The sequence below is a fragment of the Dermacentor andersoni genome, chromosome 8, assembly GCF_023375885.2.
Source record: "Dermacentor andersoni chromosome 8, qqDerAnde1_hic_scaffold, whole genome shotgun sequence".
NCBI lineage: Eukaryota > Metazoa > Arthropoda > Arachnida > Ixodida > Ixodidae > Dermacentor > Dermacentor andersoni.
Window position 1 is genome coordinate 120,495,119 of NC_092821.1, and position 16,602 is coordinate 120,511,720.

At 44.0% G+C, this 16,602-nt stretch overlaps 1 protein-coding gene across 4 annotated transcripts; it reads right to left on the minus strand.

The window, feature by feature from the left end:
- Positions 1-1,857: 1,857 nt before the first annotated feature.
- On the minus strand, positions 1,858-16,586 carry frj (membrane bound O-acyltransferase domain containing farjavit). 4 transcript variants are annotated; one of them, XM_050176711.2, is made up of 8 exons: positions 16,465-16,586; positions 14,158-14,411; positions 13,139-13,265; positions 11,768-11,915; positions 10,451-10,602; positions 8,903-9,111; positions 7,899-8,084; positions 1,858-5,023 (listed from the first exon to the last, which is right to left on the minus strand). In XM_050176711.2, the coding sequence occupies exons 2-8, from the start codon at positions 14,373-14,375 to the stop codon at positions 4,675-4,677; spliced, it is 1,389 nt and encodes a 462-aa protein (XP_050032668.1). In that variant the 5' UTR covers positions 14,376-14,411; positions 16,465-16,586; the 3' UTR covers positions 1,858-4,674. The 4 variants fall into 4 exon arrangements, with proteins under 4 accessions (XP_050032668.1, XP_050032669.1, XP_054925575.1 ...); XM_050176712.2 differs by lacking the exon at positions 16,465-16,586 and adding an exon at positions 16,222-16,422; XM_055069600.2 differs by lacking the exon at positions 16,465-16,586 and adding an exon at positions 15,512-16,200.
- Positions 16,587-16,602: the final 16 nt, after the last annotated feature.

The window sequence follows — 16,602 nt, forward strand, 5'->3', positions numbered from 1 at the left end:
GGCATGTTGGCAGCAGCACTTCTGTGCACGAATTCACATAGTTCTTAGTTGGCTCAGATCGGCCTGGGCAGATATTTTTGTTAACTTTTCTGAAACCGGGCGTCTGGTGATCGCCGCTAGACAAAGTTCGTCACATGGCCATCAATAGTTCACCCCGCGTAACTTGGGCTGAAAAAAAAAAAAGTTGTGCCCAAATTTTGTGCTTCATATATTGTGCCGAACTTGTTTGATTGATGTGACATCCCAGATTGCTGTGCACTTTTTGTCTTTGGGTCCTTTTTACTTTGAAATAATTAGCCTCAGTTTGGTAAAGCCACTATTTATGATGCCACAGAAAAATGGCTTGTAACCTATCTTTCGCTATTATGCCGCTTCCTCGGCATTCCAAGCCTAATTATTGATAAAGACTGGCATTCCAGAGGTTGCATCTACCAGTATAGCTCAATTTACTCGCTTTCGTTAACTGTCCTCGTATAGCTTTGCTCGAGGCCAACTAATCATATAAAGCATGTGGTTGCTACACTACATGTCGATCGGCAGTGCATTATCAAAATAAAGACTCTGTAGGTCAAAGCACAGTGTGGGTAGCTAGTAGAGGATGATGAAAGCCCGGAGAATGACAGTGCTGCCATTGTCTCATGTCAACAGAAGATGGCGCTGGCTGTGAATAATTGCAGCTAATGCTACGCAGTTGCCTTGAAAATATTACTGTACTCATTTATATATTTGGCAAGGACTAGCTTTCGTTACAACAGCGTGAAGTTCATGCCAGAACAAGTGTGATCTAAAGGGGCCCTGCAACGCTTCTTGAGCACAATAAGCGAACCTGCCTAGTCCTTGGGAGAACCTGTCCCTGCCTTCCTAGAGTGCTACACCCTACCTCACCTTTTTCTTTCTTTTTGGGGGGGAGGGGGGGGATGTGGTGGTTTTAATTGTTATATATTCAAATCAAACCCTAACGTAAAAATCCACTGAAGAATAAATGGAGTCGGATTCGTTTTGGCCACTCACAGAACTCTAAAATGCTGTTCGCAGAAACCAGTTTGGGAAGCCCAGCATTGGACAAAACTTTCTTAAACACTTGATCCAACCATAACAGTACATACAGCAAGGAAGTCTGCAATATCACTGGAAAGACTGCCTACCACATCTTTCAACTTTTCAAAATTCTTGTCGCTTTTTTTGTGCACAAATGAGCGTGATGGCTACGGATTGGATTTCTTTTAGTTGCTGTGACTAAGCAGTCTCTCCAGCGATAACAAAAGTGCGAAAATTTTTAATATGGTGCTGACGCCGTCTGGTGGCAGGGAGCAGTACCACTTAGCCAAAAAAGCATGGCCTCAGAGATTGACTGGCGCATGGGACTAGTCTTGAAGGCCATGCATTGCAACAAAGCTTAGCACGATGGGCAGAGAGCACTGTGAACATTGCTCCATCATCACTGCTACAGAGCCTCAAGCACAGTAGGAACGACCAACCATAAAGGAAAACCCGGAAAGTGCAGTGGGAGCACCATTTGATTGCCAACGACTCCACTCACATGAGGCACGCTCGAAAACATTGTCGGAAAAGATGTGTGAGGTAATGATTTTTGAAACCAGATGAATTTCACACATTTCTATAAAGGTGTTGCGGAACCCCCCCTGAACACTAAATCCACAAACACTGCCAGGCTTGTAATAAGGCAACATCAGGAGTGAGAGCATGTTTCTTATACCCACGGAGTTCCCGGTATAAAGATCTATACACATAAATTTGTGCAGATAAGTCAACAATCATGCGTGTACGAGGTGACGTCAAACTCACAGTAATGAGATACGAAAACGGGCTCTTGGGAAACCCAATGTGTGTTATCAGCACACTTCTTGCCCTTCACACTAAGATTCTTCGAAGAATCCAGAAAGGAGTGCGATGAGGTGAATTAAGGAGTGTGATGAGGTAAACTTAAAATCCAAAGAAAGGCATTTGGTGCGTTGGCATGAAACTGGGGCTGGTGTTAGTTTGTGCGTGTATACTAGTAACATGTAGTGCTTTTGCATCTAGCAGTTAAAGCTGTGAGCTCTAAACGAGCGAAACTTTCATTCAGTAGGATCAACGGTACATTGGGGAATGCAGTATCCTTTCCATGTCTGCAGTACTAACTCCTATTGAAATAAAGCATGACCAATCAAATCTTAGGATAACTAATTACTCACTCAGTGCAGCAAATTTATACAGCACTAAAAGAGTTTGAAAATTATTTCGATATTAGCTATATCGCAAAACCAAGTCACAAATAGTTACCGATACATTTGGTATTGTCACAAGTGAGCTGCTGTGTAAATGGTCTACGATGACGGCGGTCGGCTAAAAGCGAACAAGAAACTACACTCGGCCGGATTGGATGAGGCTATTTCTGGCTAGTATATGGGAGGTAGTGCACTTGCTTGTACTAGTACTGGTACTTGCACTGGTACTGGTACTTGCACTGGTACCAAACTTGAAAACCAAGTCACAGGAAATGGGGTGTTGCTCAGAATCAGCATGCCATCTATTGGCATACTCGGTAGTTTGTTCAAGGACAGAGGAATCTAGCACAAACTTTGCTTCGTCGTAAGCACCAGGTGTGTTTGTGCACTTGAGCCTCAATGTAACGAAGTCCCATTCGGAGCAAAATTTGTTTCTGTGTACCCGATATTCGTTGTGGAAGAATAGACAAAGATTGGTGCCATCTTATGTTACCACCCACATTTGGGGCCCTTCTACGAAATTGTGCAAAGCCAGGCCAGGCCAAGCTTCTGTCCGATATGAGCTCCATCTCCTTTTTTACTCATGTCAATTCGAGCCATGTGCAAACAGAGATTTGCTGTAACCAATACCGCGACGAATCAGGCATATTCAGTTTCATGGTAGCAGTAGAATGCTCATTAAATTAAAACATGGCCAACTTTATTTTAGATTTACTTAGTCTCATCCAATAATTTGTTATATATTCTTGTTCTTTATATCAATGTCTCACTGTTTTTGAATACATTTATTTCACTGTATTTGAATACATATTCATCTATATTACATTAGGAGCACACATATATACAAATGTTCGCTATGCTGAGTGTACCTGTGCCATTTTCCTTTCTTGTAATATGCTTCACAGGTTGTGTTGTTAAAGAACCAGACAGGTTGCGAACACATTAAGTGTTCAGCTGCATTCCTCAATCACCTTGCACCATTCGCTGAGGCAGACCCAATCCATTCTAGCCTGTTTTACAGCTTCCTTTGGCAAACGCATGAACCAAATTATGTACTGCCTGTCATATAGTACCAAACTTCAAATGCATTACAATTAAAGCTGAACCGAACGACATGATCAGTGCTTCCATGATTGTGACATTAGGACTTCATTTGGCGATGCACCAAGCGTACGGGAAACTGCTGCGCTCGAAATCAAGCTATATTAAATGAAATGATAGCATGATAGTTTTCCTCCTTAAAGTGAGTCGCATATACCGACATTATAACACACTATCATAATAATTTCCTATTTAATCGCAGACTATTGATGACTGCACATTATTGAGTCTTGATTGTGGCTGAGCCTTGAACATTTAGTGCAAAGCCCAGCCTGGACAACCTGCAGCGCATGCATGTGAAGTGTTGAAATTGACTTTTATGCAACGGCTACAGGAACCCACTGTTTCGGGGAGTTAGGTGTGCACAATGTGCTTAAAACAGTACTTCAAAGCAGAGCAAGCATGTAGCCAAGAAAAGATGATCGGTGACATCCTGTGGTGTGGAGCTCAGGCATGCTTTGTCATCATGGCAACTGCCATGATGGGGCAAAAAGAGGTTTAATGCCTTTTATTACTGATGACTGCACTACACTAATGCAGCCATTGATAAAATTGATGCACAGGGGCACGACTCGCTTGGAGCATTAGCGATGTGACTTGGTCATGCCTTGCTGAAGAGCAATGTTCCTCGTACGGGACCAAAGACATTGTGATGGGGATGAACTAGTGTACCATGTTTACTGGACTGGCGTTCACGAACTACGCCTTGAGATGTTGAAAATTTGTGTGGTGTTTAGTTCTTTGAGATCATAGACTCACTTTAAAAAAAATGTGGCCGGACTGTGCCGGGAGCCTTTTACCGTGCTAAATCACGTAGCAAAACCAGCTGGGAATGTCTAATAATGTGCAGTCTAATAAAAGACCAAGGGTCTTACTGATTAATAAATATTTTGCTTACTGAGTGTATTCTATTTGTAGGCAATCTATGAAGATCATATTTTCGGCCTTAGTTCGTCCCTGCGAACTGCATCGCTGTTGCAAACTATCTATGAAACGGCGTATTTTGTCTTTGTGACATTAACACCAGATGTGGACTATATATAGTACATAAAATGTGGTGCTACGCCACCAACGTGCAATGAAACCTATTGGAGGCCTGTTCTTCTCTCCCCCGTGCTTTCTGCTTACGAGCGAAGTACGGCAGCGTGCCAAACCAGAAAATATGTTGTTTTTAACATGACTATGTCACTGCAATTTGTGACCATGATGTGTGATAAGGAAGACTATCAAAAGCTCGGGAAACGTTTGACCATGAGATGGGATTAAATAACTATAATAAATTACTCATTGGCTATAACTCTCCGCTAGTCTGTGCACTGCACCATTCTGTTTGAGCCAGCGCTTCCTACTGCTTGAGCTTGGCACTCGGCATCCGGTGGAGTGGCGCCACGAGCCGCCAAAGCAGGAGCACGGCGACGTACGCGTGGCCCACGAAGTAGACGGAGTGGTAGTACTGCCAGGTGCGCTGGATGTCGAGCAGGAGGAAAGCGGCCAGCATGTACGTGAAGGACTGCATCTTGCAGAACCAGAGGAGGAGACGCCCCACGAGGCGTACCACCAGGGAGCGCTGGCGCTCCACCAGCACTTCTACCTGCTCCTCGCCCACTATGTAAGCAGTCGAGGTGACCAGGCACAGGAAGTAGCCCGGCTCGAGCCCGTGCCACATGGCGCTGAGGGTCATCGTCAGCATTGTCCTGCGAAGTCGGTGGCCGTTGGGAGTTTTTCATTATGTTTCCAATGAGAGGCTCTGTTTGGGTGTCACCGTTATGCTCGCTGGCCTGTTGTGTGTTTATGTGAGCACCTCCTCAAAAATTCTATAGACAGTAGCATCGCATGCATTAGATGACCACATGAGGCTGTCGAGAGACGATGCACCTTGATGAAAATCTTCCATTTTGTAGCTCAATAGAAAGCCTGCCACTTGAAGTGCCTAAATGTGCAGTGGTTTCTGTGGAAAGTGAGTAGAAATATTTAAAACATAATTTTTCTCCTTGTGTAAGTCCCTTAAAACTGTGTATGGACACTGACAACACTGATTAGTGGACGCGATGACAGTCTCAGAGGCCATGCATCAATGCACCATTCCATTCACTGTGACTTCATTTGTTTGCGCAAGGCGGCACCACTTTTCAACATGTGCTAGCTAGAAACGAAGGAAATTACTATCTCACGCAAAGAAATGCTGGCAGAAGAGCATAAAATACCATTTCAGGCATGAAATCACAATGATTAGAAATCTCCTAATTCGAACTGACGGATAATTCGAATCGCTTCGTTGGTCCCGGCAAAGTCTCTGAATGGAGAAGAACTGCAGCGAATTCAAACTACACAATGGCACAACGGTTATTTCTAACAAAATTTCTCGCTCTCATGGAGTACCTTTTAGACAAACCGGAGCCACAGGCAAAAGTTTGATGTGTTGCTAGCTACCCTAATGTCGTGTGCTGTTAAAAATGACGAGAAAAGAGAATGGGGAGCCAAGTCCAAACAGAGCAAACAGAGCAGCACACGCACTCCATTCCCATCCAGCTTAAAAGAAGCATGAAAGAGCCCCGTAGCACGCTTCATCACGTTACCACCTCCCTCCACACCCCCACTGACCCCTCAAGGTGCACGCTTCACCACGTTACTGCATGCTCACCTATGCCCCCTTTTCCTCCTAGCGCACTCTCGGTGATGGCATCTCCAACACTGAGCACGAGAGAGGACGGCGCACATCAAGTCACCAGCTTTCTTGACTCACCCTAGCATGTTCTCCCTCGCGCCCACAGCAAACGGCGCACCAGGTGCGATCTTCTCGCACTTGGATTTTATAACAGCACCTAGGATTCTTCTGGCACATGTGGTAGCGCGATGATGGAGGAAAGGCAAGACTTTTTCAATGTGGGTTCTGTGATTTCTTAGGATTTGCATGCTGTACCACACAACTGATCGGGTGCTACATTTAAAGGGGGCTTTCCTTAGTTCAAACACCATTTTATTCACATAAATTTCCGGTCCCCCCTCGGAGTTCGAACTGACAAGATTCTGCTGTAGGTATTGTATACAAGCAAAATAACTCTCCCCTACATAGCTTTTTTTGGTTACGTGATGGTGCAAGAATAGGTTGCACTGTTTCACTGTCGAGCGGCACTGTACGTCATTCTTGCACAACACTCAGAGCCAAATTAAAAATATATTTCCTTGATTAATGGATACAAGCTCGCTCGTTTCTGTCACACGACACACAATCTTCTCGTTCCTACTGCAATTCAAGACACGTAATTCTGAGCAGTGGAGAGTTCCTTTAACTTCTCCTAGGCTGCTGCCATGGTTTGGCCACCTACTGGACCTGAGCTCCTAAATCTGAATCGTATGTGTAATAAGTGAGAGAGAGAGAGAGCCAGACTCTAATATCATGTGTACACAGATGTGGGTCTTTCTCTTAAATTTGTAGATTACTGATCTTGTGTTTACCGCTACTCTGTCCTTACAGAAATTGTGCAGAAAGATTAAATTTTTTGATCAGGATCGCTCCGTGTAGCACTTGGCAAAGATTTTTAAAAAAGTCAAGGTTGTCCTTCTTTTTGGGGAAGCTAGCAGTTTAGAAGGCGGCACTAGTCGTGTAATCTTGCGTCGCAGCCGGCCAGCAGCTGCAGAAAGCAGCCATTTTGGGGAGGTTGTAGCACGTAGCCTGCTCCTCTGGAACAGGCATGAAACACTCCCAAAATACGACTGCTTTCCACAGCTGCCAACAGGTGGGGACACCTGTTGGTGTCACCTTTGCTACTGCCTGCCACCTTCGCCGCAGCTAGCTTCCCAGTTGATGAAGGCAACTTCGCATTTTGCTTAATTGTAAAAACCAGGAAAGCAACGGCGCCAAGTGTCACATTGAACGACTCTGAGAACAAAATGCAATCTTTCTGCACAATTTTGGTAAGGACAGCGCAGCGGTAAGCACAAAATCATGTCATGCCGAGTGACCGGGCACAGACTTGCTTTTGTGTCACGTTGACTACTGAGGCTTGCCTGGCATGGTGCAGTAGCATAATTGATAAATATGGAGCAGTGAAAAACAGTTGCGTAGTTGGATGCACAAGTAGTATAGCAGTCAGCTGGTGATGCATGCTCAATGCAAGTTGTCTTAAACTAGCTGCCTATGTATATTTTCCCAATGTACCTATGAATGTGCTCCTTTTGAGCTACAAACCTGTGTGCTGTTGGTGGTGCTTGCCTGTATAGAACAACAAGTTCAGTGAGGATGAAGAAGCTGTGGGCGTTGTGGGTGACAAAGAAAAATGACAGGCATAATGAATACGAGTTTATAGTATTCTGGTTCATCCTGAATGGAAAGCTTTTGGATAGGGTATGAGCAGCGTGGAACAATATTAAACTGAAGAGTGAATGCCAGGTAAAAAGAACTCTAGTTCAACATGGCACTGAAGCAGACGGAACTGGCTGGGTTGTGGCCATGCAGTGAGAATCTAAAAGTGCTCAGAGAGGCCTTTACCCTAGAACTTGTGACAATGATGATGACCGACAATACTGTTGACAACCTGAGTGAAGAAGCAGTGCATGCAGGACACTCACCTGAGTGGTTTGGGCAGCAGCAGCCGCTTGTAGAAGTAGACGGCCAGCCAGTACTGGACGGTGCGGTTCCAGCTGCGGATGCCCATGCGCATGGTGGTGCTCAGTTCGGCCTGTGCCTCGTCAATGTTGTGTATGGTCTCGTAGTCGAACTCCTGCTTTGCCCAGTCGCCGCTTTTGCCCTGCCACCTGGAGGGGCGAAGCGAAAGTTTCGTTTTTACTCCTTTAAAACTTTGTTGACTATAAAGGCTTAAACAAAGACACTTCCTCAAAAACAGCTTAGAAGGACGTTGCAAAGCTAAAAAAGAGTGTTTTGCCATTGCACAGCAAACTCTGATTGGCACAATGTTGGTGTGCTTATATATACAATGTCTACAAAGTTCTCGTTTAGCGCATGCTGACGTCCGAACGTTGGGTCACTCGGTGAGGTTTGTTTTGTCCTCTAATATTGCACTAATCAAAGACAGTGGTACTTGTACTTTTCAACTGGGGTGATTACAATAAAAGCTCACTGACAAGTGTTTAAATGTAGAAAGAAATATTATGCAGGAATTGCATCGTATCAAACCAATCGTAAGTCTATACCCGGAATTCTAATGACTTTCATCACAAGTATAAAGCCAATAAGTTTCATAAACCAGGAACATAACTTGGTAGCACTAATTAACATATTACCTGGAAAATCGTAATAACTAACAGTACAATCTGTATAGGAAATTTTTAGTTGTTTCCAGCACAAGCTTATAAACCGAGAAATTACATTAACCAAGAACATATTAAGAAAGTCCCACTTAATAGCTTGCAAATGTGCAGCATATCAAACTTGATCATCTTTGTGTACAAACAATTGTGCGCTTCTATCAATAGTTATCTAGGTAGCCATGAAATTTTTCACGAAGTTCTCATCATGTACATGTGATCGCAGCAAATAAATTGTGCGAAGTTGTTATCGATCAGATAATCATGCACCGTTTTGCAAGGTTCTACTGCTGGAGGGGGATACAGACACGCTGAGCAGGGCATCGATGTCGGTGGGGCCGACTCCAGGCGCTGCCTTTGATTCGGTCGGGTAGATGCCAAGACCAGCCATGATGCAGACACACTCGCCAAGCACGAAACCGATGTAAATCCGTAGCCGGAAGATGATGAACATGGGCGTCAGGTACAGCAACTTGTATAGCAGTCCGTGTTGGTAGAAGTCCTCGGAGCCAAAGTACTGAAGAAACGAAAAAGGTGTTCGTTATACGATGCTAGCTTGAATTTTATGTCTGATAAGGCTGACGCAATACTATCATTTACTATCATCTGCTACTACTAGCATTTCATCTGGGAATAGTTACACAGTTGTAGTAGCAGACAATTTATGTAACGCATTTAGGTTGAAACTTGTTAGCGATAGTCGCTCATCGAGTCTATAACCGGTCTATGAAATGTAGTGTTTGAATCTTGTATGCCTGTGTCAGGTCACCAACGCACACTAGTGTTGCTGTAGTATATCCTACTAAAATGTCATGACGGGCCTGCGGCTAATTTGTAGATGCTGTACAATGCATACATGCAGACGACAGACAGATGACACAGAGATGATGAAAATAAACAAATAGTATGACTCTGCAATCGAGGACAACTGAAGTTATAGAACACAATGCTGGAGCTATGACAAAGTCATAGACGTGACCACTGATAAAAAGAACAAAAAGAAAATGATTAAGTTGCCAACTAACAGCATGACCAAACTGTCCAAGTTTAGTACTGCTGGTCGCTGCGCCAGCGTGCAATGGTAGGCTATAGCACTCTGCTATTGTGTGTGTGGTATCAACAACTTGACAAAATGAAACAATAGGCATCTTGTAGACCTTCGACTCAGTGAGAAGAATTATAGCACACAAACAATATCATATTCTGGGGTTCATTGCCAAAACCACAGTCTTGTTATGGGGCATGCTGTAGTTGGGGACTCCGGATAATTTTGACCACATGGGGTTGTTTTAACGCGTGTCCAATGCGCGGTACACAAGCGTATTTTTTCATTCTGCTCCCGTCGGAATGCGGTGGCCGCAGCCGGGGTCGAATTAAGCCCCGACCTTCTCCTTAGCAGCGCAACGCCATAACCGCTGACTTACTGTGAAAGGTTGCAAAGTCTGTTGTGGCAGAATCCACGACAGTATGACTTGTGCAGTTATACTGTTGGTGTGTCTTGGTGTATTTGTTCCTTAGATAGGATTCTTAATGGTTGATTTGCCCTTCCATGCAATTTCTTTTTTTCCATCTTTCACTTCAGGTGCAGCATATTGTCCTCACTTGTGACTGTACTCGACAAGAGTGGCAATGCGGGCTTATTGGCCTGCCACGTTGAATCGGAATGAAGTGTACAGAGCAGCACGAGGACGTGGGCACAATAGGGAACAACATACACAGGGCGTTTTAAGCCTTTCGTTCTTTCTTCGTTGTGTCCATGTCATTGTGTTGCTTCTGTACACTTTATCCCAAGTGAGAGTGTACGTTTTCTCTGTCGAACTTGAACGAGCATTCTCATGAGAGGGGCCATCACTTACATCGGGTGGGAAGAACTGTACGAAGAGCAGCCAAAGCAGCGCATATATTGGCACCACCTTGACACGGTTCAGGCACATGCCCTTGCGGTCGACCGAATCCAAGTAGGGGGCATTCAGGAAGTCGCGGTACGTCCGGTACCGGTAGTACGGGCCTGCGTCCACGCACGTCCCATTGCATCAACAAGCCTCAGTATCACTTACGAGCTTGACGGATGAAACAATTTAAACAAATGAAAAAAAGAAATCAAATTGACCTTTGTTGGCCAGGCTACAACTGACATTCTATCGATTGGTCTAAGCACAAAGTGCTTGTCAGCCAGTCATTAAGATGTCTAGCAGTAACCAATAAATTAAAAAAATATTGTACACATTCAAAGAGGAAACAGCTTTTTCAAGTACTTAAGTACTACAGTAGGTGGAGAACACTCAGATGCACCAATCATGATCAAGTCAAATGAAATACATATAACCTCAACATTGAAAAATATTTCAAATGCACTAATAGTAATGAAATACAATAGCCTGTCATTTCAAGGTGCTACAAAACATGAAGAGCATTTAGATACTATGTGATATGCTAACCACTGCAGATGTACATAATCTTCAAAGTCGTTCATGCATACACCTTTTAAATATGAGCTAAATGTTAATGAAAGAGTGATTGCTTATTAAATAATAACCAATCACTCAAAGTGATGTGGACAGAAGCGGCATCCTGGAGCAGATTTGTGGGGGACAAATTATGCTGCACTGACGATATGCTGCATGTTCAAGTTCATCGCTTTGCTCTCAAGTTCTGACCACCTCGCTACTCTGTAAGGTTGCACAATGGCCCCTATAAGATACTGGGCCAGTGCTCTGGCCTTGCCTGCTGCCCCACATTCTCTGCATTCAAGGGGGCTACACCACACACCTCACCAATCGCATCTTCACGATCACCTGTTACCCTATGTATGGAATGGTGGTGTGGATAAAGCCTCACGACAAATGAAGGTCTTTTTTAAAACTTTTCAAGTGCAACGATAGACAGTACATGAAAGAAATGGAAGGACAAGAGAGTAGCACATGTAAGAAACAACAGGACAAAGTACCTTGTCCTGCTGTTTCTTTCATGTGATGTCTATCGTTGTGCTTCATATTTGCTTCTATTTTCATCAGTATTAGATCCTTTCTTTAAAAAATTAATTATTGTGGTAGAAGCTTTTTGGACAGTGCTTTACAGTTTCAGATGAGGACCGGTGAGGGGTACATGCTTTAAAAAAAAAATAAACGAGCTTATCTAAGTACAGGCTGCTGCCTGTGAGAAGATGCACTTACCGACGAGCACGCCTATGTAGCAGAAGGCATAGTCAATGACGTCCCAAAAGCCAGGCTTCATGTCGCCCTCTTCGTAAGTCTGTTTCTCAGTCCTCTTTTCCTCGTGCTGCTCATGTAGGATCTGCTGTTCCATAGCCAGTCCTGCCATCTGTGTGCAATACACTACACTGAAACTGTTCATGCTCACTCGTTCACACTGTCCCTTCCCACCTTAAACTCACTTGCCAGCCAAGCTTTGCTTGAGTGCTAGAAAATACTGGGTGGTTTAGGTAAGGTTAGGTAAAATTAAAAGTTAAATTGTGGAGAAAAACTGGGTGATTAACAAGAAGAAGTATTAGTACAGGCACACTGATGCTGGGCCGATTTGCGTGCTCTCCGAACTATGGCATCTCTCATAGCCACATTGTTGCTTCAAATCCCCCCAGCCCCCCCCTTTCAAGTTTAATTTGCACTCACCTTCCATATACTATATTTTATTCAGGAGCGGCTCTACAGGGGAAGGCTGACTGCCCCCAAAATTTTGTCCTGCGGCCACATTGCCTCCCTCTTGCCATCATGATGAAGTGCCTTCCCGCACCCCCCCGAAAAAAATGAAGAATCTTGCTCTGCTCTCACCCCCCTTCTCTCTCCCAACAAAAGAGTACTGGCACAAACCCTGTATTTCACCTAGCACACACTTTGACAGGAGTTGCCACGTTGGGTAGATGCAGATCACTGCTGTACATATTTAGTCAAGCTTACTTGAGTCACGATACAACACTTCCAGGAAAAAAAAAAGAAAGAAAGGACAACACAGTACAGAAAAAGGGTTCAACATTTCAGCTTGTTGAAACATTGGCTCCAGGCTGAGGCTTCCATCTGTTCGCCCACTGTTGATTTCTTGCTTTTGGTGTTTCGCAGCACCAATCAGCAAATTTACGCTTTGACTTATATGTGTCTTCAACGTCCTTTTAGGACAAAGCTTGTAAAAGCTAAATTCTGTGATATGCCACGAACCTAAGTGTTGCCCATTTAACAAACCTTTCTTTTTCTTCGAAACATAACTAGCGCACATTTTACTTGTGCAAATAAGCTATACATCAGGCCTTTTTCTGAAGGAACAGAAATGCAAATAATGAGTCTAACCAGAGTGATATATTATCATGCTGTAAAAATTGCTCAGTGTCTGCACCCTCAGAGCTTTGTTTATAGTTTCCAATTAATTTATTGTGTGCCTATGTCAAAGTAAACTCTTCACCATACAAAGTGTAAAGCTTCCTTTATGTTCGCCTTGCTAACAAGTCTATTGTGTAATCAATCCTTGGTACATTTCACATTCAATGTCTTTCCTTTTTTCACTTTCACAAGTTTCCCGGTAATTTATTCACTTACTCGTAGTGTGAGCATCATCTGGACAAGGTTGGTGATGCCCGGTGGTGGGTTAGTGCTCCACAACTTCAGATACTTGAAGAATGCAAGGTACCCGAAGCAGAACACAAAGCTTGCCTTTGCCCGATATCTGCAGAAAGGAAGAAGGGGGGAAGGACGAATATAAGTTATCCATTGCAAGATAAAAGGCATCTTGAATGCGTGAGGAAGGCGTTCGTGCATTCTGTATTCACATGTGTCATTTTGCTGCAGAGTATGGTGTGATGGGATCAGCCCCTGGCCATAGCTGTTGAACAGCAAGGTACGTGGAATGCAAAAACACACACGTGTACGCTTAAAATGACCCAGGCACGTATAGTCACAAATCAATCTGCAGTTATCTTCAGCACAGATTCGCTTGTAGGCCCTACGTTGCTTTGAGGCAACATGGGGCCTACGTCCTGTCAGCCAATCAGATTAGCATATCTCCCAATCAAGTCATGTTGTGCAGTCTGAATGAAATCGACTGTGGGTGTACGCTTTGCTTGTGTACTTTTGTTGATTGTAGTCAATCACACATTTAAATTTCTTGCGCAAGTATTGCCCGCCTGTTCAAGCGACCCACGCTCAAGGAACGGAATTGTGCTACTTGCCAGAGATTGCAAAGAATATACATTTGGTACATCTAATTATCTCGCCAAATTCTACCTGCCTTGAAGCCTGCTACACATGTGCTTGCTGCGAGTATACAGACATCTACACTGCTCTCTAGAACACTCGAGCACAGTGCAGATAACAGAGCAGCTGTAAGGTTGATGGTACCAACGAATATACTATGTGGCTCCCATTTATTTGTGGCTGTGGCTTCTCACATGCATTGTCTCTCAAACTGAGCCAGCAACACGAAAATATTGGTTTTCCTTTTTACTTTGCAGCATACCAGCCCTACATGTTCTACGAGAAAGATGTACGAGAAATGTACGAAAAAATGTACGAGAGAATGTACGAGAAAAATACGAGAAAATACAAACAATGTTGCCTACTTGACGGAGCAGGTGGTGACGATGAAGGCGTTGACAACGCTGACGATGCAGGGGTGCACCGCATGGCGGCCGGACACTAACAGAACCAGAAAGGCTCCCAGGGCGGTGCAGTAGACCCGGCGGTGTCGCACCTCCTTGATGCGGTGCACAAAGTTGCCTGCTACGACTGAGACGAGAAGCAGGCCGACGTATGCGACGTCTGTAATGGCGACTGTCATGGTGGGCACTGGTGAACCAGGACGCCTCAGAATTTGCTACAACAAGACAGAATTAACACATTAGAACAGTGAGCATTCGCAAAAGCTATATCAAGGACTATGGGCCATTGCCATAGTTGAACAGGATATGCTGTAGTTGCTCTGCAACAGTACAAAGCACTCACAGAGGAAAAAGGCAATGACTTAAGGCTTTGTCCTTCTCTCACGAGCCAGCTTCATGCAGCCACAGCTTAATTCTGCAATGTGACAGATTCAAGTGTTCTACAACACAAAAGAAATGGCAGGGCAAGGCAGTAGCACAGGTAAGAAACAACAGGACAAAGTACCTTGACCTGTTGTTTCTTTTATGTACTGTCTATTATTGCGCTTCGTATTTAATTTGTTTCTATCTCTACCAGTAGCTAGTGACAGAATGAGTAATGACCTAGACATTTATAACATGACTTACAATTATGTATCTTAGGTGAATACCTTCAGTTACCGCGTGCAGACATCTACCTGAGACAATGCTTGATCAAGCATAGCATAAACGTCTGCAGTACGACTTGTGTTTGATCTCTTCTAGACATGCATTCTAGACATGACAGGTCTTCTATGGACACCTTTGGAGAACGCTGTATCATGACATTGTCCAGTGGCCGAGGCAACAACTGAAACACTGCCTTTGTTTTTACTAAAATATTTAGTTCAGTTTCCGGCATGTTGCATTAAACTGAATTGAAACTGTGCTCGTATTGTGTACTTCCTTTTGTATGTTGCATTAGCACAGCTTTGAAAAGTGCCACTCGCTTTTTTCAATACTAAAAACACCTTTAAATAGTATCCATCAAATGAGCACTGCTTTTATGGTACATAAACATGTCGCCATTATATAAGAGCATTCAGCTTATGTACCTTATTTTGTTTTCCAGTTATTAATCTTTTTCGATGTACTGTTCAGAATGGTGCTCAGCAAAAATTCATTATTACATTCCGTTTTCCGGAACTCTTTTGTAAGGACTCCTTTTGCACTGCTCACTCTTGTGATAAAATTACTTTTGGAGAAGGCATATCTGTAAAAAAGACTTAATTTTTTGTTTGTGCTCAATGCACAAGTATAAACTGCATCGAGTGTTAAAAAAAAAGAAATTACTCACCAGAAATATTTAGGATGGGATTCAGTGGCACTTTGCAATAAGCATGCAGTTATCAGAAGCTATTTCTGAAAGCTCGACGTACGCTATATAATAACTCCTGCAATACCTAGCTTGTTTACGTTCCTATGCTTGTAAATATAACCGCATAAGCGAACAATAGAGGCTTCAAATGTAAGCTTAAAAATAAATGACATCCAGTTCAGGCGTGTATGTCGCACTGCCAGACCACATATAAAATTTAACGCCACGCATCAGATCGGTGCGATGTGGAAAAGCTGCGACGACGGTTTGGCGTATGGTGCGCATGTGTATAAAGTGCGATTAATCTCATGCTGGACATTTGCATACAATAATTGCGTGTCCCCTATGGCGAAACGTTTCCTCTTCGCGTTTTTTCACCACGCTTCAATACGGTTCGCGTCGCGCACTGGAACTCCAACACATCGCAGTCTTTGTAAACACCTTCGCATTTTCATCCAATCTACATAGAGAGAGGCACACTACGGGGAAAACCAATTCCAGTAGAATGATTGGAGCAGTCTGTGGATCAGGGCGGCCAAGGCCATAGTTTAACCCGGAACAAACTTGCCGTTCAAACGGGTATGCTTCGCAAACGGAAATCCGCGTTTCCTGTTAAGCTTCCGTGCTTGCGGAGAAGCAATCACTCAAGGTGCACTTTCTGACAGCGCGCGGCAGTCGGGGAAACTCACGTGTTTCGATTTCGATCGGGCGACGTTGCCGCGACGTAAAAGCTCGCACAGATATCGTAGAACAAATTTGAGTCGGCGCAACTCGACCGATGCAGCAGCTGGATTCCTCGAGCTTCGAAGCGACGCCTCGAGCGAATGCGTCGTCTTTCTTTGATCGTGCAGCTGTTTGGTCGCGGTCGTGTGATTTTTGTGTACGCACAATCTGCGTCGCCGCGCAGTAGAGGAAGCGGAGGTATGACTCACCTCTGTTGCGATGTTAAGTAGTTCCCATTTCACACAATCGCTGTCGTTTTTAGAAACGAATTTTTCTTGTTCCTCGCCAGCTTTCAGTTGAAAGGATGTCGCGCACTCGTGCTGCTGCAGGGCTTGTAGCCACACTAT

Bases quoted from the DNA above. Each gene is read 5' to 3' on its own strand.
- frj (XM_050176711.2), bottom strand. From the start codon at position 14,375: ATGACAGTCGCCATTACAGACGTCGCATACGTCGGCCTGCTTCTCGTC. The intron at 9,112-10,450 runs GTAAGTGATGGC...TCGTTTCTTCAG, and splicing joins TACAGTTCTTCCCACCCGAT to TACTTTGGCTCCGAGGACTT. The intron at 5,024-7,898 runs GTGAGTGTCCTG...CCGACTTCGCAG, and splicing joins CTGCTGCCCAAACCACTCAG to GACAATGCTGACGATGACCC.